Source organism: Conger conger, chromosome 17 (assembly GCF_963514075.1).
Source record: "Conger conger chromosome 17, fConCon1.1, whole genome shotgun sequence".
Lineage (NCBI taxonomy): Eukaryota > Metazoa > Chordata > Actinopteri > Anguilliformes > Congridae > Conger > Conger conger.
The window spans coordinates 19,305,976-19,330,754 of NC_083776.1; the positions used below are offsets into that span (position 1 = coordinate 19,305,976).

General features: G+C 43.4%; 2 protein-coding genes across 3 annotated transcripts in view; one reads left to right on the forward strand and one right to left on the reverse strand.

The window, feature by feature from the left end:
• Window positions 1-8,856: 8,856 nt before the first annotated feature.
• wdr3 (WD repeat domain 3) lies at window positions 8,857-23,026 on the reverse strand. 2 transcript variants are annotated; one of them, XM_061225679.1, is made up of 27 exons: window positions 22,916-23,026; window positions 21,821-22,023; window positions 21,245-21,454; window positions 20,617-20,735; window positions 20,360-20,438; window positions 20,113-20,208; window positions 19,664-19,759; window positions 19,205-19,306; window positions 18,737-18,834; window positions 18,111-18,209; window positions 17,453-17,683; window positions 17,214-17,307; window positions 16,902-17,003; window positions 15,861-15,946; window positions 15,008-15,146; window positions 14,665-14,721; window positions 14,455-14,555; window positions 13,957-14,068; window positions 13,445-13,579; window positions 12,917-12,967; window positions 12,621-12,686; window positions 12,033-12,125; window positions 11,497-11,547; window positions 11,215-11,258; window positions 10,908-11,036; window positions 9,956-10,049; window positions 8,857-9,785 (listed from the first exon to the last, which is right to left on the reverse strand). In XM_061225679.1, the coding sequence occupies exons 2-27, from the start codon at window positions 21,992-21,994 to the stop codon at window positions 9,630-9,632; spliced, it is 2,814 nt and encodes a 937-aa protein (XP_061081663.1). In that variant the 5' UTR covers window positions 21,995-22,023; window positions 22,916-23,026; the 3' UTR covers window positions 8,857-9,629. The 2 variants fall into 2 exon arrangements, with proteins under 2 accessions (XP_061081663.1, XP_061081662.1); XM_061225678.1 differs by having other exon boundaries at window positions 21,821-22,065; window positions 22,916-22,971.
• A 422-nt stretch (window positions 23,027-23,448) lies between these two features.
• gdap2 (ganglioside induced differentiation associated protein 2) overlaps window positions 23,449-24,779 on the forward strand; it is a 29,330-nt gene continuing 27,999 nt past the window's right edge. Inside the window, exons 1-2 of the mRNA XM_061225680.1 lie at window positions 23,449-23,716; window positions 24,612-24,648. The gene's annotated coding sequence lies outside the window, so the exon portion shown is untranslated. The remainder of the gene's footprint in view (window positions 23,717-24,611; window positions 24,649-24,779) is intronic.

A 24,779-nucleotide genomic window follows, 5' to 3' on the forward strand; every position in this document is an offset into this window, starting at 1 on the left:
CTGAGCATTTCACTGTCTGTGTGAATGGATCATGTGCAGTTGGCTATCCGCAGTGCTTCTTCATGTGTGAGCAGTCGAGTGTATGTGCACTACACGCCTTGAAGGTCCGAACCTCCCGCGTTCTGTTGAGTGAGCTCCGGGCGCCGCGGCAACGGATACGCCCCACATGATCCTGAAACAGCCCCCTTATTCGCTGTTTAAGCTGAAATGGAATTCCTGGTCCCGTCCAGCATCCAGCCAAGGAAAGCTGAGGGAAGGGGTCTGGAGCCCAAATGGCCGCCGTCCCAGAGCGGAGGGGGGGGTGGAATGTGAAAAGGACGGCAGAAGTGGGGTGGGCTGCGTATAAGGCGTCAGCGCGGACTGCTTTTCAGTGAAAACTGACCTGCGGGACCAGTCATTTAAACCTCCGCACCCTGTCCGAACGGCACATTCAGGACAGGAGGGCGGGGGGGGGGGGGAATGTCAGCTGGGAGCGTTGGACACCGACACCCCCCTCTCACCTCCCGCCCCCGGCGCTGGGGGTGCTCAGATTTACGGAGACGCTGAAAAGCGGGAAAAAGGATCTGTGTGCATCTCAGCGCCCCTCAGACTGCAACGCAATGCCGCCCGTCCAGAGGGCAAAAAATAACAAAGGCAGCCATGGCGGTTATAAATTCAGGAGCGGACGCGTGGAGCTGTCGCCGCTGTCCTCGCACAGAGGCCGACGTTAACCCCGTCCTCTCTCGGACGGGCGCGTAACTCACAAACGCCGTTTCCCCGTTCCTTCTGTAAATGGTGCCTGGATTATTTATAGTTCAGGTGAAACTGATATTCTTGTCGGATTCTTGTTGAATTGTGCGCACGGCGGGGTGCCGACACTGATGCATCTCAGAAGGCCTCTCGAGGTCAGCTGACTGATATCAGCGATCGTTTAATATATACATTTCCTCCAGTGTGATTCAAATGTTCAGGAAAAATGTAAGGTGGCTTTATTGTTTGAAGATTTTTTTATTTATTCTTTTTTATTCTTAGTCAGTGATCTTGAGCTCTATTGCAGAGATACTTCTGAGAGAAAGGTCAGCAGGAACACATACAATGGATGATTGCGTAATGACATTCAGTAGCTCTAGCTTAGCACCTTACCACATCTCTTATACTTTTTGCAGCTTAGCTCCTAACTCACATAAATTGTTGTGGTCGTCTGCTGTAAAATGTTTCAGTGGCAAAAGTGGAGGGAAAGGTCTGCTTTTTTAGCTGGATAAATATTAGTTGTCACGCCTCATTATTCATCATATATTGAGTTTTCTCCATGTATAAAAAAGAAAAAATGGGGAAAAAAAGATGTATAATCATTCTTATCAGGGTTTAATTTGCAACATTAATGAAGTTCCCAACTGATGTTTTCAGCTAGTAATAGGCTGAGCAATCTTTGTAGCAAAATTACCCATAATCCATAGTGTGGCCATTCACAATGAATGGAGCATTTGCTAACTGTTGCTACCATAACTTTTTATGAGTGTATGGCTAATGCTAGCACCTGACAAATCTCTAATCTCTGCATTCAGTTACCAGTAGTGATCATTACATCAGCATTGGTATGTTCAGTTAAGGCATATTGTCATTATTAAGGCCAGTACACACTAAGGATAACTATAAATATAATCCATAATGACAACGACCGACGAGTGATATCACTGGGATCACTTTCAGAGCATTTTTTGCATGAACGATAAAATCCTTCCAAATTTACTGGTTGCCATGTTCAAAATGGCAGATGACATGATATTTACAGAACATTATCGTTCATCAGTGTGGATGCTCACATTGTTATCGCTATAGTTATGGTTATAGTTCTAGTTCTTGGTGTGGACTGGGCTTTAGTATGAAATAGAATGGGAAACTCAGGCAGTATATTTATGTATGTAGACACACACACACACACACACACTCACGCACAGGATGAAAACAAATCCAGTGATCTCAGGCGAAGTGTATCGGTCTGTATCTTTTCAAAGCGGACAGAATAACTCAAAAGAGTTCAGATGTCATTTTTTTTCCGCGGGTTCACAGCGATCTCTGGAGAGGGGTCCTGATTGTGTTCAGCTGGTGTTAAAAAGGTTATCTGTAATGTATGGAGGTGCTAAGCAGAGATCTGTCAGTGAGACCATGCCCGGGGGGCACAGGGAGGGAGGGGGGGAGGGGGCGCTTAATGATTTTATTGAATTAATCACATGAGCGAGAGATCGCATAGCAGCCTGACGGGGTGATCCTAGCCCATCGGAATGCCGGCTCAAAGCTATGAAAGAATAGACGACTTCACTTGCGCTGTACGTCTGTGGGGAGGGCAGCCTGCTCTAACTTAATTAAACATTAATATGAAGCAGTCAGAGCACCCTCCCGTTTGTTCTGCGAGGCCGGGCCGGGGGTGTGGGTGGGTGGGGAGCGGGGGTCTGAACCCCCCCCCCCCCCCTCCCCCAAAGTTTCCATCACCTCTGCAGGAGAGGGTGTTATTAGTTATGGCAGGATTAGCTGTCTGAGCTTGGGCGCGATGACGGACGAGTCCGGCGTGAACTCTGACGGCGGACGACGCTCTCTCCGTCCCCTTCCCGTTTGTGCTGACGCTGCAGGCACACAAAATGGCGGCCGCATGAGGGAACCGCTTGTCAAAATCACACCTTTACCAAGAGGAGTAATGTTTACGTCACCCATGAGTGTCAAACACTCTATATTCTGCTCTTCTGTGGAACAGTGTAGGGGGCAGGGGGAGGGTGCTGTGTGTCGGTAAAAGGTTGGGGTAAGATATGATTGACAGGCTTGTCAGCTAACTGGGTGGTCTTGAGGTCTATGACAGCTTGTCTCAGTCACCACTTTCAAAGCTTTTTCATTTCTAAAACTCTTTAAAGTAAATAACCTTGTGTATGTTTGACTCATATCTCTAAATTTATGAAAAGGAGACGAGAACATGGCAAGTATTTTCTGAATGTTTTTATTTTATTTCTGCTGTATATTGACTGTATACTGAAGTACATCTCTGTTTAGCCTTTTCAAATTTGTTCAAAATTCAGTTGGTTGTGGACCATGGAATGAAACTTAAAATATCAATGACCATTTCCAATGCTAATATCAAATCATAAAGTAACATTAAAATGGCTAATAAGCCTAGCTAGCTGGTTGGTTAACATTTGCTTTAGTAGGTTAGCTGGCAGATGTAAAAAAAAAAAAAGAGAAAAAAGAAAAAGAGAATTCAAATAGGCCCTGGTCCTTATCTTTCTTGTACAGGTAGCAGTTGAAATTGTACTTCCCTCTAGGGTCTTTCAGGGCACTTATCCCTGGTTATGGGTATGCACTTTGTTGTACGTCGCTCTGGATAAGAGCGTCTGCCAAATGCCATTAATGTAATGTTATCTTAATATATCTAACATTATCTAAGAATTATACGGAGTTATTCCTTAAACAACCAGTTAGGTGAAACAATAATCAAAACAAGAATGCTACTCCAGATAGTTCACCAGATAGTTCTTGTCATTCATAAAGAATCTGCCAGTGTCTAGAAAGAATGCATGCTCAAGAATTAATTCCTGTTTGACAGTTTTTACTTGGACGTAAGAGCACCTCTTCACTGTTGAGCTGAAAGTGGCTTCTTGTAGCGCACCAATTGTGTCAAATGAATTTCAACAGATTATAACACGGACTATAGTTTAATTAGTCAGAGTGAGGGGCATTTTGATTTCTGGGGCGACAGGACTACTGTTATTGTTATATATGTAGGCACATTAAATGTCTATTGTGTGAGGAAAGGAAACATATGGTGCTGTTATAATGGCTTAATAGACTATTAATAGCTGTATTATAAGTTGTTATAAATGGTTGATCAAAATAAAGACATTTTTTGTCAATTAATTTAAGAAAGAGACCAGGACAAGAACAAGAACACATGGAACTGCCAAATTCAAGTAAAAAAAGGTTATGAATATGACAGTTGATGCTTACAACATGATGTTCTTACAGTGCTGAGCAACCTGGTATATAAAGTCAGTTCAAAAACTCCTTCCAAATATATGAATTTCCTCATATTTACCCATGTTAAATCAATAAAATACAAGATCGAAGCTTTACGAAGTATAAATAACTACAGTACATCATATTGTAAAGAAGTACCAAACTTTTCAGTTTGGCACATTATCACCTCACAACAAAAGCCAGCAGAGCATGGGACCAGTAGTATTTCTCACATGCTTTGAGATTGATTAATTACCTTTGTGTTGGCAGCATTGCCGAAAACGGCCTTTGTGGAACTCTTTTAGATGCATGCAATTTTAAAATTCTCCAGCTTTTTACAAAAGCATTTTTCTGGGAAACAGTCATTGGGAATGATTGACAGATTATATGTGTTTGCATTGCAGAGAACCCTGCATCTGTGTAGCATTGAAAAGTGGCTGTATTTATACTGACAAAGCAACCCCTTCACATGGATATCTCAGTAATGTTTTGTTGTCATTGACCACGATTTTAATCACAAGTCAGGATCATAATTATTATTTTGCCCATGTCCTTTTTTTATATTCAAGTTCACAACATTACTGACATATACACTGTCCAAAAACAGTGTGTTATTATAAAGGCAATGTTGGGAGTGAGCTCAACAAAATGCAAATATTTATGTTGTTCCTTAAATTGAACAAATTAATGGCAGTCCTTCAGTAGAATACAGTGGCATTACTGTTTGCGAAGGATAAACATAGAAAATGTCCTGAGCGGATTTTAAAATCGCAATATAAACCGGCCTCTAAGAGGAAAGTATTGAATGTCTGTTTATAGCCAGTAATACGAAGTGTGTGGCTCTAAAACGACTAATTACATCAGCCGCTCAGATTCTAAAGAAAGCTCTTAAACAGAGAAAAGTAAGCAGTGTGTGTGTGTGTGTGTGTGTGGGTGTGGGTGTGTGTGGGTGGGGGGGATTTAATATGTAGTCCGGGTAAAGGTTGACACAGGTTCAGGCAGGGTTTCCTCTCCCCTGATCTCTCCAGATCCCAATTATGAAAACACATTGGCCACTTCCTCCCAGATGAGGGGGAGATTCCTGACCTGCAGAGAAAGAGCGTATCTGTGAGGCTCTTCTGGGTTTCCTACTCTGAGCAACTTCTTCCTATTATTGAGGTCATTTTGTGAGAATGAATTATGTGGCATTGTTGACATTTTATTTGTATCATGAATTTTATTATTTGTATTACAAATATATTGCAAGAAAGGAGAACAGGCAGTTGCCCTATGAAGCCTTCAGCAACGTAACACTGGCATAGGCGTTCACACAATTAGCATTAGCATAAGGCTTAACACCAAACATTTGTCCCTTTATTCTTGCATATATTCGAAATATTAAATATCATAAGAGTATTTCCTAAAGCTTTGGCTAAGAAGGCTTTCTCTTTAATTTAGCCATTTTGGCATTCCTAAATTTAACACGACAACCATTGCTGCACTGGAAGAATTCATTATTTCATTAATTCCCACACAGTGCTTTTCTTGCTGAGTATGTTGTAATGCTCACAGTCGTCCAGGAGGTGTCACTGTTGTGCTGATTCTGGACTGGTGCAACATTGCCTTCTGTGACATTCTCTGGCTCTCTTGTGGTTGTTAGGGGTAACTGTCCATCATTCAGGATGTATACACGATAGAAAGAAGGTGAGCATGTAATGCAGCTTCATAAATTCAACAAAATGTGTTCCATACCAGAAAACGAATCCAATATTATTTCCAGTGAATAATTCATTGTCGAATCTGCTATAGAGAATAATTTCATTTGAATGTTTAGCTCCATAACTGCAAAACAAATTTGTATCGCATGATTTGATTTTCATAGTGAATTCTCCATCTTTGCCTGCCAACTAAGCTATATTTTGCAGCTCAAATTAGCGGTATACTGTATGCTATTCAAAAATGATGCAATGTAGGGTTTAGGCCCTTTTAAATCAGAATGTTCTGGATTTGAAGCACTGTAAGTTTAGCCAGAGTGAATGACGTTTCCTTGCACTATGTACAAACCATGCTATTGTATCTGGCTGGCCACTGATGTTTCAAGCAAGTGAACTCTCAGAAATGTTATTTTATTTTTGTAAGGTCATACTGCCACCTTGTGCCGTTATGTTGCAGCGCAGTCTTGAGAGGTTTTGAGACGGCTTTGGGTGTGGTAGCAAGCAGTAAATGTGTAGTACATTTGACAGTTTAAGAATATTTCGAATAATATTCAAATGATTCAAAGTTAATTGAACTTGAAATCCCAAAAGCTAAGACGACTAAGATGCTCAATCTTTTATGAGGTCAGGTTTTTTATTCGGTATATTTATTTTACTAACTAATTCCACTTGCTTTCTGTAGAGATAAATTCATATGTCTTTTCCCAAAGCACCTTTTAGTTTCTTCAGCTCTGTATGTTTTCATTGCATTTCAGTTGCCCATTTAGCAGACCCTCCAAAGCAACTTTCAAAAGGGACTACAATAGTATAGGGTGAGGCAAAGAGTAGCAATTATGTGTCACAACTGATCATGGTACCTGACCCTTAATGACATAAACCTACTACATTGCAGCTCTAGTCATTTTGCATAACTTTAGATATTCCAAAGTCTCTGACAAATTAATGGATTCTGTAACTTTTTTGTATTCCTCTTAAGCTATTCTATTTCTTAAATGCAATAATTCAAAATGCAGCCATATGCAGCCAATACATATCACAGGAATAGAACTGGGGGGAAAAAACGTCAAGAACATGTCATTCACACTTAATTCGTTAAAGTCATGGTACGAGTTCTATTCTTGGTTTGAAAAATGACAAGCCAAAAAAGAATAAATAAATAGAAATATGGAACGTATTAAGAGGACATTGCCGTCACACGGAGATTGGAAAAAGGGGCACATTCCAGGACAGGGGAAATTGTATTGAGCGCGATGGAGGCTAGAGGAATTAAATGAGTTCTTAATGAGTTTTCTCAGCGGTGGCTGAGGTTGGGGGCCCTCGGGGGGAGTGTGCCAGGTGTCGGGGAGAGGCAGTAAAAGCCCCCGCCAGCGAGTCGTAAAAGCTCCGGCCGTAAAGAGGAGAGGCGGAGCATGCCAGCACGCGGACAGCTGCCTGCTTCATGCACTCTTGCTCTTTATTGCAATGCGTGTTTGCTTCATGAAAGGAATAGCGGGAGGAACGCGCGGCCAAAATGTGGGGGAGGGACAGGCCGGTAAATACGCAGAGCGGCCTCTCCACAACCCCCATAACCGCCCCCAACACCACCCCACAAGCCCCACCCCACTGGGGATCGAACCACCGACCTTGCGGGTCCCAGACATGTCTGTACAGCAAGATGGAGAAGGTTGAGGTCATGATGAGATCTGAGAGAGGGCTAGCCTGGCTCTGCTGTATATAAGCAATTCAAACATGGACTAGATCTGGATAACACAGAGGGAGAGCAGGGATACACCTAGTCAGAGCAAGGATAGGTATAAATATCACTGTTTTACCCCATAAAAGTTTACCACAGCCTTGCTCCTGCAAATGCTTTCAGAGTGGTGTTCCCTGAATAGATTTAGTGTGTGTAAAATAAGAACTGAACTGACATTCCAATGGCAATGTCTTTTTTTCTGGGCATATCGCCCTCTAGTGGTTATACTTGGTTATTCATTCTCACTCAGTATGGATGCATCATTTCTCAGGATCGTCTCTTGGAGTGGCTCCTCACAAGAACGCATTTTTGGTAGTTATTGGATAGATTCCGCCAAAAGCTTCACATAAAACTGGCTGTGGAACTGGTTTCTGTTGATATTCTAATCCCTATGAGCAGTCAGATATTTGATGACCTTATATAAGGTTTTTATTAATGGATGTTGAATTATTTGATACCCACGTGTGTAAAATGCAGTGAGGGATGTGAGTAATAAAGTTAGTCCCGGGTTGTAGCCGTTCCTGAATTTCAGTAGGGCGTTAAAGGCACTCTGCCACCCATGTGTTAGGAAAACACTGCTGAAAACCGAGACGGAAAGGACTCGCCGATGCCGTCCCCGCTCTCGCGCTGAGAAAATAAACGTGCCACATAGTGGAAGTCCAGTGGGCCGTAAATCCAGCGAGTGTTGCGAGGGCAGTAAAGTCTGACAGAATCTCTCTGCAGTTTAGAGTAACAGTGGTGAAAGGAGAGCGTCTTGGTGGTCTGACGGGGCCGGTGACAGCTCTGACATCACTCTCTTCTCAGCAGTGACCAACCCCCCGCGAGGGTTTACACCCACTCTTCTCTGTATCGGCACCCCCATAGGCTGGAGCAGAGACAACACAGCCGTCTCAGTTCAGTCACACCGTTATTACTGTGCATTGCAGGGCTCTTTTAAGAGCGTTTGCTCCTGAAAACCTACGTGCGCGCTAACGGAAAAATAATCGAGGGGAGCATTCACTAATTGGTAAGTGTTAGGGTGCTCCTTAAATCTTTCGTCTTCGAGCACATTTGCTCCTTGAAAAAAATGTTAGCGGATCCCTGCCATTGGCTGAAGCAACACCACTCCACTAAATGTAACCATACAGGCACGGCACACAATTCACCAATGGGATACTAGCATAGCCGCCATTTTGTCTAATGTGGAATAGTTTTTAAACATCAAAAGTGAATACGATTAGTCTACATTGAAAAAATAAAAATGGATTTCCCATTTCAAAATTTAAACCCAAGTGAATTCATATTTTTTAAAAAGCTAAACAATTAATCAAATCAATTAATTAAAATTGTACCCCTCAAACTGCCTCCCAAAAAACGAACAACATTCAGAAGACTTTTTTCTCTCCAACAGTGCCAACCTGTGCTTGATAAAGTAGGTACACTGCAGCTCAGACTGGCACAATTACACATGGGAACAGTGTAATACTTTATTACAAACATTCTCCTGATCAATATACACTTCAGAAAAATAGTGACATTAAGGTCTCTCACATATAGTAAAGGGATAACAATGATATCAGTACTATCATGTTTGTCCTTTTATGTAGAATAAAAGGAACCATCAGAAATAGTAAGACTGCATCAGCAGGCAATTTAACCAATTCAACGGCTGCCCCAGGTTGGAGGCAGAATGAGATTATGTTATGTTATAAATGTAGAGGTGCTTTAACGTACATGACATTACAGCAGACAGCAATCATAGACTGCTGCTCTATACCAGACATGGGTCAAATAGGTAACTGTTTTGGATTCAAATATGTTTCTGTGCTTGATTGATCTCGCCAGGTGCAACTGAGCCAACCAAGAGGGCCACTTTTTCAGAGTATTTCATAACTTTCAGTACACACTCTCAGAATAAAGTGACGGGGTCCATTTTTGTTCTTCAAAGATCACATTTTATAAATGTACCCTGAAGGTACAGTAATGTGTTATTTGGGTACAAATGAGTATATTTTCCTGAGCAAGAAAAGGTACAAATTAATTATATATTGCTGGCTGGGGGTAGAATTTGATGTACCTACAGGGTACCGCCCCAGCAACAAGCATTTTTTCAGGCACTTTTTATACTTTTATTTCTGACAGTGCACCAGACAAGGTATCTGAATCCAGAACAGTTGCCTATTGGGCCCACATCTGCTCCACACAGCAGCAGGAATGGAGGGATGGAGGGACGAAAGATGAAGGTTTCAGGTGATGGTGAGGACTGCTCTCTCTCTCTTCTTCCTCTTCCTCTTCTTTTCCTCAAAGCGGCCCGTTGCGTCGGCGAAGAACATCACGTCCTCTTTGCCCTCGATCTCGCGCTGTAGGAACTGCAAGCCCGCGTTGTTGAACCCCAGGAGGTCCTGAGAGAGAGCGAGTAAGAGAGCAAGAGACAGAGACACAGAGAGAGTGTTCTCAAAACAAAAAAACACACTCTTCTCACGGTTAAAGGAGAAGCTTGCTGAACCACGCCTAAGCCCAGCCCACTGGTCCTTCTGGATCACCCCCCCACCCCCCGGAGAGGGGCACTCACCCTGATCTCCTGCACTTTGGATATGGTGTTACTCCTCAGGTCATCGATGACGGGCAGCAGCATCTGATTGCTGGAGATCTGCCCAAAGTGGACCCTGAGTACACAGTCAGAGCCAGCTCACTGAGTGTACACGGTATGGACAGGAGCAGTTTGTAAAACACACACACACACACACACACACACACACACACGGGTACACATGGCTACACAGGGACTCACACCTCCTACACTCTGATGGTACAGCATAGCCTGCAGCACACCACAGGATGTCAGACACACTCCTCTCACCAATTGATATAACAGGGTTAAATTGAGCAAAATCAATTAAATTACTCAAAGTAATTGGCCCTTCTAACCAACTACTCAAACAAGTGCACAGTATGTATGACAAATAATTATCTACTAATTGGTGTAGATTATTTAAGTGGGTAACTGCTTGACTGTGAATCAAGTGAAACGGCTAAACGGTTTCAGACCAGTGAGATGAGGGTAAAATGTTCAGCTGTTATTTCCGCCTCACAGAGCTCAGCTTTTTCAGGTTTCGGCAGCTGAAAAGCCTCCCTGATACCCTGACCACTGTGACCTCAAAGCATCTGTACAGCTGTCTGACTACCGAACTTGTGTCCTTTATTTAAGTTTCTCTTTAACAAGGACACCCTCAGAGAAATGCCAGAGAACAGTTACAAGTGGGGAGAGAGAGAACAGGGTGTCCAGGAGCAGTTTTTTGGGTAAAGGGCCCAACAGTTCTTTCTTTTTGTCTAGGGACCCAACTTCATCTCTCCAGATACACCAACCAGGGGCCCTAACCAGCAAATCTACAGATGCCAGTCAAGCACCTGACCACTGGGCTACCCTACCACTTGACCCTGTCCCTGACAGAGAGGTGTGTGCTTGAACGCTAAGCAGTTACACAGCTCTCAGCCAATCACCTGGAGGAACTGATGGAACCTACCGGAGCAGGAAGAAGAGACAGCGGCAGACCAGCTCCACGTCAACGCCGTCTTGGATGAACCGGCTGAAGAGGGACAGCAGGTCGGGAACATAGCTGAAGGGCAGGACCAGGAGAGACACCTCCAGTTCACTGAGGGGGGAGAGGGAGAGGGAGAGGGAGAGAGAGAGAGGGACAGAACTTGATTGATTTCCGGCTCAGGCAAAGAACAAGATAGGAGGTGAAAAATATGCGATTACAAAGAGCCCACTGTGTTTTCCATTCTGTAGCTCATAATTTAATTAAAATAAGTCCAGTTTCGACATCATACCTGGATTTCACTTTCTTGATAACATCCAGCACATATCGAGAGGGCTAGAAGAGGAGAAAAAAAGCACACATGATCAAAAAGGGAATATGCCCACGAGTTTCAACTTAAGCCATCGTGCTTAGCTACCTCAATGTTTCCTTGAAATATGTAGTGAGCTGGAATTACTGGTGTCATTGTTACCATCTCACACCGTAAAACATCCTGGGTCTAACCCTATTTGAAAAATGTAGCCTGTATATTTCAGATGATATTCCAGGCACGCAGGGTGAGGATTTTGCTTACCGAAATGTTCCCGAAGGCTATAAGGATGGGATTGCTCTTTGGAGGTGGGAGCTAGAAGAGCAGAAGGAGTGAGTCAGTGATGAAGTCCACAGTCTGCCTCCATATACACTTTTATATGCAGTGCCCTCCATACGGTTTTGGACAAACACATGTTTTTTTGTTTTTTTTCGCGATTTAGCTGTCCTCCACAATTTTAGATTTGCAATTAAACAATGTGGTTAAAGTCCAGAATCCCAGTTTATATCCCAGGGTATTTTTATACATTTTGGATTAGACATGAAGAAATGACTGAGAATCTGCACCACATGCAAGTTTTATTACAAATCGAAAATTGTGGAGTACAGAGCCAAATCAAGAAAAAACCTCTTTGTCCCAAACATTATGGAGGACACTATACATTATCATGAAGCTGTTGTCATGAGGAAATGATCCAATCATGCTTTTCCTGTTGTAGCTCAGGTGTTCTGTCTGGGCTGGTCCAGGTATGTCCATGTGAGTTACCTGGTTCAGGTGAGTTAATAGTCCAGGGGAGTTACCTGTTTCCTGGCCGCCTCACAGGCCGCTCTGTGCTCCTCCAGCTTCTTACTCTCCTCTCTGTACAGCTCCACAGCCTCCATGATACGCTCTGCCTGGGGAGGGAGAGAGGGAGGGAGAGAGCGAAAAGGAGGGAGGACGAGAGAGGAAGGGGGAGAGAGAGAGAGCGAAAAGGAGGGAGGGGGAGAGAAGAGGGGGGGAGAGAGAAAGAGCGAAAAGGAGGGAGGGGGAGAGAGAGGGAGAAAGAGAGTGCTGAGCTGCTGTTCCACCCCCAAACCAGCAACCAGGATGTAGTCTTCACCTTTACCTCACCCCCTCTCCTAACATGTCAAACCCACATACACCACTGCCATACACCCTGTTCTTCTCTGAAACTCTGACACACACACACACACACACACACACACACACACACACACACACACACACACAATTATGCTCCTAGAAATCTTCAAGTCTCATGACCATCATGCATCTTGTATAGCTGTTGTGAACTGGTGCATACAAATGATACATAAATCCATCTGTACAGTAGACGGATATAAAACGGGTTGTTTTCAGAGAACAGAGATACTGGCAGAGATACTCACTGCTTTCACAGTCTCTATGGTTTTCTTTCCTGCTGGCCCCGCCTCCCCTTTGGTCTCTCCAGGAACCTGTAAGAGACGGTGCAATCGACGAGACAAACGTGATACAGATGGAGTAGTGAGACCAATCTAGAGCAATTAAATGACACAGAGCAGTGAGACTGATCTCCAGTTTGAGTGATGCAAGTCACACAGAGAGATTGGTGAAAGACAATGAGAGAGCTCAGTGACTACCTGGAGGTGTTTTTCTGACTGAAGTGTGATGTCAAAGAATCAGAGAGAAAAAAACAAAAACTTACCACTGGCTCCTCCCCTTTGGCCAAGCTTTCCTCAAACTCTGCCTCTCTCTCCTGGGGATGAAAATAAGCACAAGTCAGGACTGTGACCTCTCCAGGGGTGGGAGTCTAGGTTGACGTAAATGGACTGGGTTAACCCTAATATGGCTCAGGTTTTAGGTTTAGCCCGGCTATGTTCTAGTTGGCTGGAAAGCTTTCATTTTTCAGCTGAATGTTTTCACCTGAAGGTCTAGACAGCACTTCACTGGCTTTAAACCACAAAATGTTTCCTGGTTTCAGGCTATTCATTCACCACAGACAATTTCAGGCATTTAAACCCAGCTGACACTCTGGGCCTGTTTTACTGTAGAGCTTTTTGCACATGCATAACCTTTTAGCACACGCAAAACCAAAAACGTGACCATTTTCTACCAATCACTGGTTGTGTTATTAGTTCTGTATGCGCCAAAAGGTTTTGTGTGTACTGAAGGTCTCAGTAAATCCGGCCCTGTATGTTCTGGAAAGCAGTATTCCCGGCGCTGTGACCCCCACCATCTCCTTCTCTTCCTCCAGGATAATGGGCTCCCTCGTTCTCTCCCACAGACGCAGGGACTTGTCGTGGGAAGCAGACACGACGTAGTCACCGCTGGGGCTGACCGCCAGACACCACACCTCACGATGGTGACCCTGAGGACAGCACATACAGGAGTTCAGAGGTCAGAGGTCATAGAATTAGAGATAATGCTTTACTTGGATTTGGTAGACACACACGACGTTTTACACAGCTTTTACGGAGCCGGATATGCGTATACTGAGGCAATTCAGGTTAAGTATCTATCTTACAGTAAGGGTTCAACAGCAGTGTCCTACCTGGGAATCAAACATTCCTTTAGATTACAAGGTCAGTTCCTTACCCATTATACTGCAATGTTACCCGAGAGAGACATCTACTGTACCTGAATTTAATATTTTAAAACATTTCTGAAATGAGCACTGTCATCACGAGAATACAAACTGCTTGGCTGAACATCAGCAGAGGAGAAGATTTTGCAGATAAATTTTACCTCCAGTGTCTGGATGTGCTCAAACTTGTCAGCATCCCACTGTTTTATTTTCTTGTCCTTCCCAGCCGTAAAGAACAGATGGGTTTTGGGAACAAACTGCAGGAACATGACGCTAAAACAAAAAAGCAAGACCTGGTAAGACACAAAACTCTCTAGTAACCATGGGACTGAAATATTTACTGAATCTAAAAAAGGAAATGTTTCATGTTATTTATTTGATTGTTGACTTTATATAGTGAACATGAACATAGCTGAAACATACATACTGTAACCTGCTTATGAAAACAACAATTATCAGGAATAAAAATTGTATCCTTACTGTACCCCAAATACCTCATTATAGCTCATATATAGACATACACAGGAATGCATTTTTATAAATGATTATGTCATGTGTGCGTGGATGCTATGTAGGGTGCATAAGCTACACATCCTTTATGCTCAACAGTAATCCTGTTGCTCTGTTCCTGCGTTGCCAGGGAAACTGGTGTTCATTACCTGTCGTCGTGTGCGAACATGGATCGGTGGCAGTCCCCGAAGTCCAGGCCCCAGATCTTCACGTTCCTGTCAGCTGAGCCTGTCGCTATCAGTGCGCTGTCCTGGGAAACGACAGTAAGACGATAATAACTCATCTTTATGCACCCAGGCGACTGGCAGATTTATTGATTGATCAATCGATCGGTTGGTTGGGTGGCTGAACTCACTCACATGAGAAATATCCAGGCACAGCACGGGGAGCTTGTGTCCGTAAAGAGAGAGGAAGAACTGGGAAAGAGAATGAAAGGTGAAACATTCCACGGACATTGTGTCTAGGGTGACCAGATGTCCCGCTATGTAGTGCAACGTAAAGCATTTTGATCCTTTGTCCCACAAAAACATCACCAAGGCACATAGCTAGCTGCAGCTAGTATGCAATACATATGCATGACATGTAGCTTTCCCTCTCCCAAAGGAAGAATATGACATCATCCAAGCGCTCAACTTTAATGAGTCAATGAAGGAGGCATGTAATGGTGTGAGAGAGTAGGGCAGGTGGGTATGTGTTTTATACCTTGAGAGTGTCGGTGTAGAAGATCTTGACAGTGCAGTCCAGTAAGGACACGGCTAGCAGCCTCTGGTCAGGGCTGTAGCGCACACACAGCACCCCCTCGTCCAGTTGCAGTGTGCGTGTGTGTTTCACCGTCAGCCTCCTGTGGCAACACGCAAGCAGAGTATCAACATGGAGCCAACACTAATGTCAGAATCGGCACTATACCAAACACAGAACTACCTCTGTTCTGAAAACTGCCCTACCTCTATACAGAACACACGACTTCCACTGTCCTTAATGCAGCACTACTGCTATTGTGAACATAGCAGCAAGAAGAGACTGAACACATCACCAACACAAATCTAACTGGATGTCTGAACACCAGCCTAACCACTGCACTGAAGCCCCCTTCACAGAATTAACACCAGTCTGGTCATAGAACTAACACTGCTTTGTACAGCAGTACAGTGACACCACTGGTCCAACTATCACATCGGGAATTGCAACATACATCCTCCTAGACTAGAAAATGACCAAAAATACCTAAAAATCCATCACCTTCAAATACACTCAACTGCTGTGGAGGCCTCCCCACCCACAACCCAGGAAAAGCCCTGTACTTTTCCCCATAGGCACTGAATAGCACCTTGATTTTTATCCATTTGAACAGTAGGCATTTTGGAATTTCAATGTTCTACAACAGCGTTTCTACCAGTAGTGAATAGTGATTGATGGAAAATATAATATTATTTAAGAACAATCTAATCACATTAAAAGAAGCAGCAAATACACTAATATACAGTTGCCTGGTTTCAACTCTCCTGTGAAGTGACCACTGATGCTGTTGAAGGTTGGGGTCAGAATTGGTGCTTACTTGTTCTGTCCAGCCTCCTGGTCCTTGATAAGCTCAAACTCCCAGAACTTCACGGTTTTGTCAGCTCCGCCAGTCACAATGCCTCTCTGAAAACACACACACACACATACACATACACATACACATACACACACACACACACACACACACACACACACACACACACACACAGTGTCGTATAACCTCATCAATCAGAACAGTAAATACATGGATAAAGCAAAGAACAGACATTACAATAGAGGAAAAACTATTGAGACCGTAAATAACCAATATTAAACAGACTGTAAAATAAAGACAGCAATAATAAATATACTAGTGGGCAGTGAGTCCTATGGGTTGTTAGAGTGAATATACTGGTTCACATAAAGCATATCTGATGACAACTGACTGCAGAGGTAATCGTAAAAACTACAGACAGTAATGGCGAACACATGCTGGCTTTAAAATAAATGGTGCAGCTTTTTGTTCCAATGGAAAAAAGAAAAAAAAGTAGAGATGTATTCTACTTTCGCATGAGCGCTTCTGCCTTCCTCAGCCTGACTGACAGGATAACGGACACTGCCTGGTGATAAGGGAGCGATGTAGGCACAGACATGCTCACTGTCTAGATCTGGTAATGACAGAGCAAAGCTGGGGATACACTTGCTGTGGTAACACATTTTGGCTAGTTTGTACTGACAAAATGGGGCGTTTGCAAAGAAACCTGACTTCAGCCATCACGGTGTGGTCATCCCTCCTGGCCTAACTAGCCAAAATGTTTGCACAACGATCTCATTGCGGAGATCGCTTGCTAAAATATGACACGGCACGGAAAATATTTCCGCTTCTGTGTTCTCTGTGGTTACAACTGCAGAATCTTAATTGGCACCCCACTGGTGTGGAGTGTCACGAAACAAACCGTTTGAAGCCGGAATTAATATACTCATGTTATTTATGCGGCGCCATGGTTGGCTGTGGTTCAATTATTAGGAATACACCCAGCAGAAGACAAAACAGTCAGACTTACACTAGCAGACAGGCAGGCATACAGAATGACTCTACCTGATCAGGAGAGAGGCAGATGGACCACAGCTCACCGCTGTGGGCGTCTGTGGTCTCCAGCAGGCGTCCTGAAGCCAGGTCAAAGATCTGGATCTTTCCACTCTGAGGGAAGTTAATCACAGGCAGAGTAAGTTCTCTACCACGGAATGGAAGAACAGTCCCAGACTCATCTACGTAGAATTAAACCCCCCTGCATTCTACGTTGTGTGGGACAGAATCAAATCTTGATGAGACACCTTTGCACACCTCCCCTGTAAAGGCCCTGATTTTCCAGCCTAGTGAACTGTGGTGTCATGCAGATTGTTGCGGTACCTTGGTTCCTACGATGATTTGTCGGTCTCCAGGAACGAAGAGCGAGCAGAGAGCGTACTCGCAGGCCATGGTACGGATCACCTGTAGGGTAGACCTGATAAAGGCAGAAAGACTTCAACTTACTGAGGGACAAACTTCGAAGAGCATACAAATTCCCAACGGACCCTTGACTGGCCCTTGATGGACCCCTTCAAAGCCTCTGCACCAATCGGATGAATCGATGCCCTCATCTGGCTTACCGGTTCCACACTTTGACGGTCTCGGAGGAGGCAGACAGCATGGCGATGTTGTCGGAGCTGAAGGCCAGCGTGCGTACGTCCGTACGGTGCCCACTCAGGGTCAGGCGGGCGGTCTTGTTGGCCTGAGGGCTCTTCTCTGTGGCCTTCAGGGTGTACGTCTCCACTGTGTTGTTCTGCAGCAGGAGAGCCACCTTCATCTCCCCACTAGGGGACAGCAGGCAGTCCACCGACCTGAGGGAGAGAGGCACAAATCTCCTTTCAGTCAATCGCCCAGAGATGAAGCATTCCATACTCAGAAATAAAGTGACAGTGAGGTACATTTTCCTTCTTCAAGGAGTACATTTCCCAAATTTACCCTGAAAGTACAGTAATGTTCTATTTGGGTACAAATGAGTATGTTTTCAGAGCAAAAAGGTACAAATTAATTGTATATTGCTGGCTAGAGGTACAATTATATGTACTTATAGGGTACCGCACCAGTGACAAGCAATTGTACCTTTCTTATTTATTTCTGAGTGCACTTGTAACTCTAATATTAATCATGTGACCAGTACATTTGTAACAGGTGCAAGTTCTAAACTAATACTCATCCTGACCTGATTCCTGAGGATAAGTTGCATCCAGATAACATTAGGTGCCCCAAGTCCTCCACACTGACCTGATCTTGGAGGAAGCTTTGATGTTGGCCATCCTCTCGATCTCATCTCCCAGCTTCCTCTCCACCACTGGCTCCACGGCCTCCTCCACACCTTGAGACCTGAACCAGGGGTCAAAGGTCATTGGGGTCACCACTCACACAGACCTACGTACAGTAAACCACTTCATCACTGTACTTACTGTATGCATTATGGCTGGTGTTACCATTACAATGCCTGCATTAGAGCCATCATGGTACAGTCAAATACACATACTAGCATAGCCTAATGGACTACAGACTCATTCTGGGACCCAACACATAAACTCCTGTGACCACTTTTGGGTTCCCAACCCAGTTTAAGAAACACCAATGATACAATGCCAATGTATCAAATATTTTAGATAAAACGAGCATGTTCATGCAGTCAAGAAGCAAAATCAAATGAGAAATTGAATCGAAAGTAAGGTTCATTGCAACAAATTATTTTCTGAATTTCTTTCTCAGTGATAGCGATCCTCTGTTTCATTGAATCAATAGCCCTATTCAGTCAGAGAGTAAATGTATGCTTTGTTTTGAGAATGTGAGATTAAATTTATCCAGCGTGACCCTTCTCTCAGGGGTGTGTGTCTGATGTTCCTGAGACGTACTTGGCCTTCTTCTTTGCTTTTTTCAGCTTCCTTTCCCTGCGTTTCTGGACCTCCGCTTGTGGGAGCACAGTGAACACCTCGAGGACTGTATCAGTACCCTGATCAAACACATGACAGAATCCATCAATCAGCCATCACTGGCCTACAATCAACAGCAGTCCTGGTGAGAGATCCATCACAAGGTAAGTCAATGAATGCATATTTTGATACTATTTTGAAATCTAAACCTCAGGTAATGTAAACAAGTATTAACTTTTTTTTTCTTCCATAAATTATTTATTCCCATTATTTATTAATTTTGTTTCGGGTGTTAAAACTGTTAAAACCACAGAAATGTACTGTACAGAAAGGGAGTACGTGTAAATGTTTACGTCTGTCCGTAAGTTCCCCGGGGAAGGAACTTCACGCTACTGTGAAAAGTATGATGGAGGTAGCAGGAATGCGCACAGTAAGTGGAACTGCACTCACATGACAAGCCAGAACCTTGGCTTTTGCATCAGTCGTCATGGAGACGACCCTGTCTCTGGATTCTCTCAGAATAGATCCAGCTTTCTCACAGCTGAGGATTCTCTGTGGGGTGGGTAACAGAAGGCGTGTAATGCCCTTTCATTATGCAACAAACACACACACATGACAGCGATAGGATGCTCTGGTCAAACAAACAAACATCATGTCCCGTCCTTGATACGTGATAATTCAAAACTATATATATTTTTTTAATATACTTTAAAAAAAATTTTAAAAAAGGTTTTTATTTGTGTTCAAATTATTTTTGCTTATTTCAAAATTTTAAATGTGAATTTTAGTTGTTGGACAGTATTTCAGTATTTTCCACAGTCCAGGGAATGAAAGGGATGCGTACTCGGCACCGACTGGTAAAGACCTCAGGAGAATGTGTGTGAGCAGAACCACGTGGTCATGGAATACCTCCTCCGGGCTCTCATCCAGGCCTTCCTCTTCCTCGTCATCTTCATCCAGCAGACCTTTGACCTTCTTAACCCTGGGCTCCCCGACCTCCTGCCCCTGCGTCACACAAAGCCTCCTCATGAGACCACACCCCTCAGCTCAGCAGCCACTCTCCTGAAGCACCGTTCTGATGCGTCTTGTTTTCAAAAGATGTACTCAAACTGTCAGGAATTTCACTGTCGGGAGTCGTTAAAGAGTTTGATGTCTGGTTACCATAGAGACAATTGATGCCTCATCACAGAAGAGTATAAATGCAAAACGTTTTTCATTTTTGCTGCAAGGCTTGTGTGACAAAGTATCAGTCAGGCTTAAGAGTCAAAACACTGGGCAAACGTGACCCTTCTGGGAGGGCATTCTGTATGTTAACTGACAGGAAGGACACTGAGCATTTCGGCCGCATGTCTGCTCACCCCCTGCAGGTAGCGGATGTCCCAGGCCCTGAGCTCACTGTCAGCCGAGCCTGTGAGCAGCCTGCCCTCCTGGTTCAGCAGCACCATCCCCCACACCTGCGAGTAGCACAGACATTCAGCCGTCCAATCAGCTCTCGTACAGATGCACAGCTGTCCAATCGGTTCCCAAACAAGACCCACAGCCATCTAATCGGCTCTCGCACAGATGCAGATGTTTGAATTATACCCTGTAATGTGTAAACCATACCTCACTGCGATGGCCGACCATGGTTTTGAAACAATGCTGTGTGTCCAAATCCCACCATTTTACAAAACTGTCTTTTGAGCTGGAGGAATAGAAAATGGTACAAATCAAGTCAAAACAAAGCAGTTGCAGACAGCTTAGTCTTGCATTGGGTATCTATTATTATGTCTTTAACCGTAATAATTTCACCAATTATGTCTTTAACAGTACTTGAGTCGACTGAAACATATTGTAAGTGAACAGTAATTCTGCTGCTTTACCTGGTGACCAGTAAGTTCTTGTCCTTCAGAAACAGTGCCTGTGTGATGGCGTCTTTATGTCCTTTCAGCCGGTAGAGACCACACTCATTGATCACATCCCACACAATCACCTCCGTGTCCTGCAGGATAATGGACACACTTTAGCAGTCTGCATGCCAACCACTGAACGCACTGCCAGCAATTTCTAGTCAATTGTTCCTCAATCTAAGACATTCACAAAGTTGCACAAGTAAATGGTAAATGGTTGGCATTCATGGAGTGCCTTTATCCAAGGAGCTGTACAATTGATGCTTCTCATTCACCCATTCATACACACACTCTCACACCAACGGCAATTGGCTGCCATGCAAGGTACCAACCAGCTCGTCAGGAGAATTTAGGGGTTAAGGGACACTTCGACATACCCAGGGCGGGAATCGAACTGGCAACCCTCCAACTGCCAGACGACTGCTTTTACCACCTGAGCTAATGTTGCCCCACAAGTAAAAATAAACATGAGGATCTCAGTGGGATTTTCACAGAGCTTTTCTTCCATGGCTTCGGCAGGAGTCCTGATTTACGAGTTCCTCATCACGGTTTCGTGCTTGTGTTCTGGCCTCTCACACCTGGCTGTGGATCACAAGCTCACCCTGGATCCGGTCACGAGCCTGGCGCCCAGCGCGTCGTATCGGATGACCGTGACCGCAGACTTGTGACCGCTGAAGGACACGTTGCTCTCGCCGCTCAGCAGGCTGAAGATTCGAACCGCGCCGTCCTCGTAACCCACGGCGATATGGACGCCATCTGGAGAGGGACACAGGTGGGTCACTTCCTGTTTCTGCCCCTGGAGAATCAGGACCTGGAACATGAAAGGAGGCAGGAGATTCAGTCACATCAGTCCGTACACAATCCCACTGAGCTCTTCAGCTCTGTATAACTGACTGTGGAGGTGTTCAATGTTTCAATCAAACTGAATATTTTGGCTGTCCATGATCAGGGCTGAGCAACCTTGCTCAACATTTTTATTCCATCCAAGACACGGGCTGATTAAGCATGTACAAAATTACACAGAGATAGCATGTGAAATTACAACTGAGCTAAAGTTTATTGTCTTTGTACAATCCAAACTTTGCACAACAAAATTAGGTGGTGGGTCTCATTCATGATGTAACACTACAACATAGACACAACACAAACTATAAAATACATTGTTTTTAATGCTCACCTTCTCCGCTTTCCTAACATCCCATATAAACACATGTTCACAGGCGGCTACAGCGACGTAGCGTCCCTTCTCTCCTCCCCTCAGGGTGACATAGGCAATGTTGGCCTTCTGGCTGCCGATGACTCCAAACACGGCACTGGCAGCGTAGCGCAGGTACTGCTTGGTCAGCCCCATGGAAAGTAGCCGCACGGAACTGTCAAGGGCTGCAGCGCGCAGGAAGTCAATGAGCTATGCTTCTCGTTTCACTGGTGATTAGAGAACAATGCTGTCAAATCACAACGATTACTGAAGAAGTTTGGTTAAGCACGTTGCTCAATGGTAGTATAACAGTGACCCACAGCGGATCAAAACCTATAACCAACGGCTTCCACACAATCCAAGTGATGCGCATGCATTCCGTTGACAAATACAGTACTACTGAAATATACACCAAATCTCCGATATTTTATTATATTCCTAAAATAGCTCTGGGCGAACAAAAGCCACTGCCTGCAAATCAATCTGCCGAAGCAAGATAATAAAGAAGCTCATGTTCATAAACAGAAGCAATATAAAGAAATACTTCCAATGATGATGATGATGATAAATATGTATAAGTGCCTTTTAAACGGACCGGCATCAGCTGATATGTATGATTTACATGCGAACAAGACAATTCAGTCAACTTTAAACGACATGGGCAGGATCTTTTTAGCGTGGACAACTTGTAGCAAGCTAATGCTACGCTTCCTTACTAAATCACAATTTGGCCAGTGGCTCCTGATTGCAGGTGGGATTATCGAACAAGCCAATAGGCTGCTACACTTATATTGCATAAGTACATCGCCAAATAACGTAAATAGTAGCTAGTAAGATAGCTAGCAATACAGTGTAGCTAACGAGACCCATTCTGGCTCGTGGGGAAACATGAGCACACGTGGTGTTTCTCTGGCTCATTGAGTAGCTAGCTACACACAGCTCGCAAGTTAACGTAACAAACTAGGTTTAATCTGTTAACTTGCCAACACATTAAAACACGAAGACGGATATCAAAACATCTTCCTCTATTTTTAAAACAGTAATACAAGTGAAAGACAGTGTGAAAACATACTGTACCAGTAAGGTTTTGCAGCACCGGCAGTGGCTGTGTGGGGGAAAAGCTTAGGCTTAGCAATCAAATACTGAACAATAGATTGGAGTCAAACTGAGACTAAACTGTAGCGACTCGAGGACGTATCAATGTTGTATAGCGTTACCTGTGACATATAATTATTAATTTTGAATGCGACAGTAAATTCCATACAAGACAAAGTAGTGCGTATATGTAGAAAAAACTTCTTTTTAAACTTCATGTACTCAATCATCTATCTTAGATTGATTAACATAGTCTGCCGAAGGGCAACAAAAAAGTAAAACAATTACTATAATTTAGTGAACAATAAAAGTATTTTTGGGGAGTCGTACTCACCGTTTTGTGTTGAATAAGGACACAATTAACTCTAATTATTAACTCATTTTATTGAAATTACAAATGAAAATATAATATAATGGCGTCAGTCGAACGTGTGCGTTTTGGACATTGGGTTCTACTACAATAACAGTCCCTTAATGTCTTTCAGGAAGCGATGAGAATGAAGCAGACTATTCTGCCGCGAATCAGCTGATGGGGGAACACAAACGTCTGTAGGTAATGTGAGGCGACATGGAAATTGTATTTTGCAATGTTATGTGAAGAAAATATGCAAGTAACACCATTTCAAGAACTGCCACAACGATGTAGCGATTGGCTTTGTTTCAAGAGAACCATATTAACTGCTGGCTTACTATTGTGGTTTTGTGGAGGATTAACTAGCTAGCTAGCTTGCTACTTATCGATAGCTTAATTAGCCTTTGGCTAGCTGCCTGGAACTAAACTGGGTATGTTTGCGTGCTTAAGTAACTCCACTTATTTCATATTTGATGGCTAGCTAGATCGTCTGCTGATGTGTAATTTAAAAGTTCAAAATATACACTTGCTAGATTGTTTTCTAACGTATATAACAAACACGCTAGGTATGTTTTCTTTAATGACAAGTTCAGCGTGTAATGTTAGCAAGCATTGTTTGTGGTCAGTGTGATTTCTTCGGTATTTAATCACGCAATTTTCATTGAAGCAGGTTTGGTTTAGAATTGTATAGATCTCAAAAGTAAGCCATTTCACAGGCTGGCAAAAAAAATGTTTTTGGGGAGTTAATGTTACGTTATCAAGCAAATGTTATCATTTCCGTATTTATTTAGTGAGATGATCAGTTCCACATTTTAGTAGTGAACGATTGCGACTGTCAGTACAACATGAGTAACTCCAAACATGTATCGCTAACATAATGCTGCCTGTAGCTCCCTCATCACAGCTTCTCTATTAATAATATAGCGAATAATAATATATCATATAGGCTACAGACACATTGGTTAATGATTATCTGGTTCATTTTAGATTTAAAAATATATATATATTCTGGTGTCACTATGTCAGAGACAATCCATGTGTAATTGCATGCCATTTCAAACCCATGGTCCTTTGTGTTTGCTGTTAGCGCAATTTATAAAACATTAAATTCCCCTTATTAGATTTCATACAGAAGATGAGTTTTGGGATTTGAAAGATACTTTCTGTTTGGCTTATAAAACGTTATAAAAAGCCACATTTGCAATTTTTCTGAAGATGTTTCTGTGGTATGTTGTCTTTTCTTTCCTGAAAATGTTTCTGAAATCTGATTTAATTGCGCACTACAACAAAAGTCAGGTTGACGTGATCTCTCGTTTAATTGGCCAGGTGCATGTGACGTCACTCATAGGCCCTAGGAAAGGAGGTGAGCATTGATTTATTTAGTTATTTATTTTTGGTCCGCAAATTGAGCAGTTAACGTATTATTGGACTGTATACTTAAATGTGCAGATCTATCACTTCAGGCTTATGTATGGATCTGATATATGCACAGAG

Bases quoted from the DNA above. Each gene is read 5' to 3' on its own strand.
- wdr3 (XM_061225679.1), bottom strand. From the start codon at position 21,994: ATGGGGCTGACCAAGCAGTACCTGCGCTACGCTGCCAGTGCCGTGTTT. The intron at 17,684-18,110 runs GTCAGTGTGGAG...TCTCTCCCTCAG, and splicing joins AAAGCTTCCTCCAAGATCAG to GTCGGTGGACTGCCTGCTGT. The intron at 9,786-9,955 runs GTGAGTGCCCCT...GCTCTCTCTCAG, and splicing joins CCAAAGTGCAGGAGATCAGG to GACCTCCTGGGGTTCAACAA.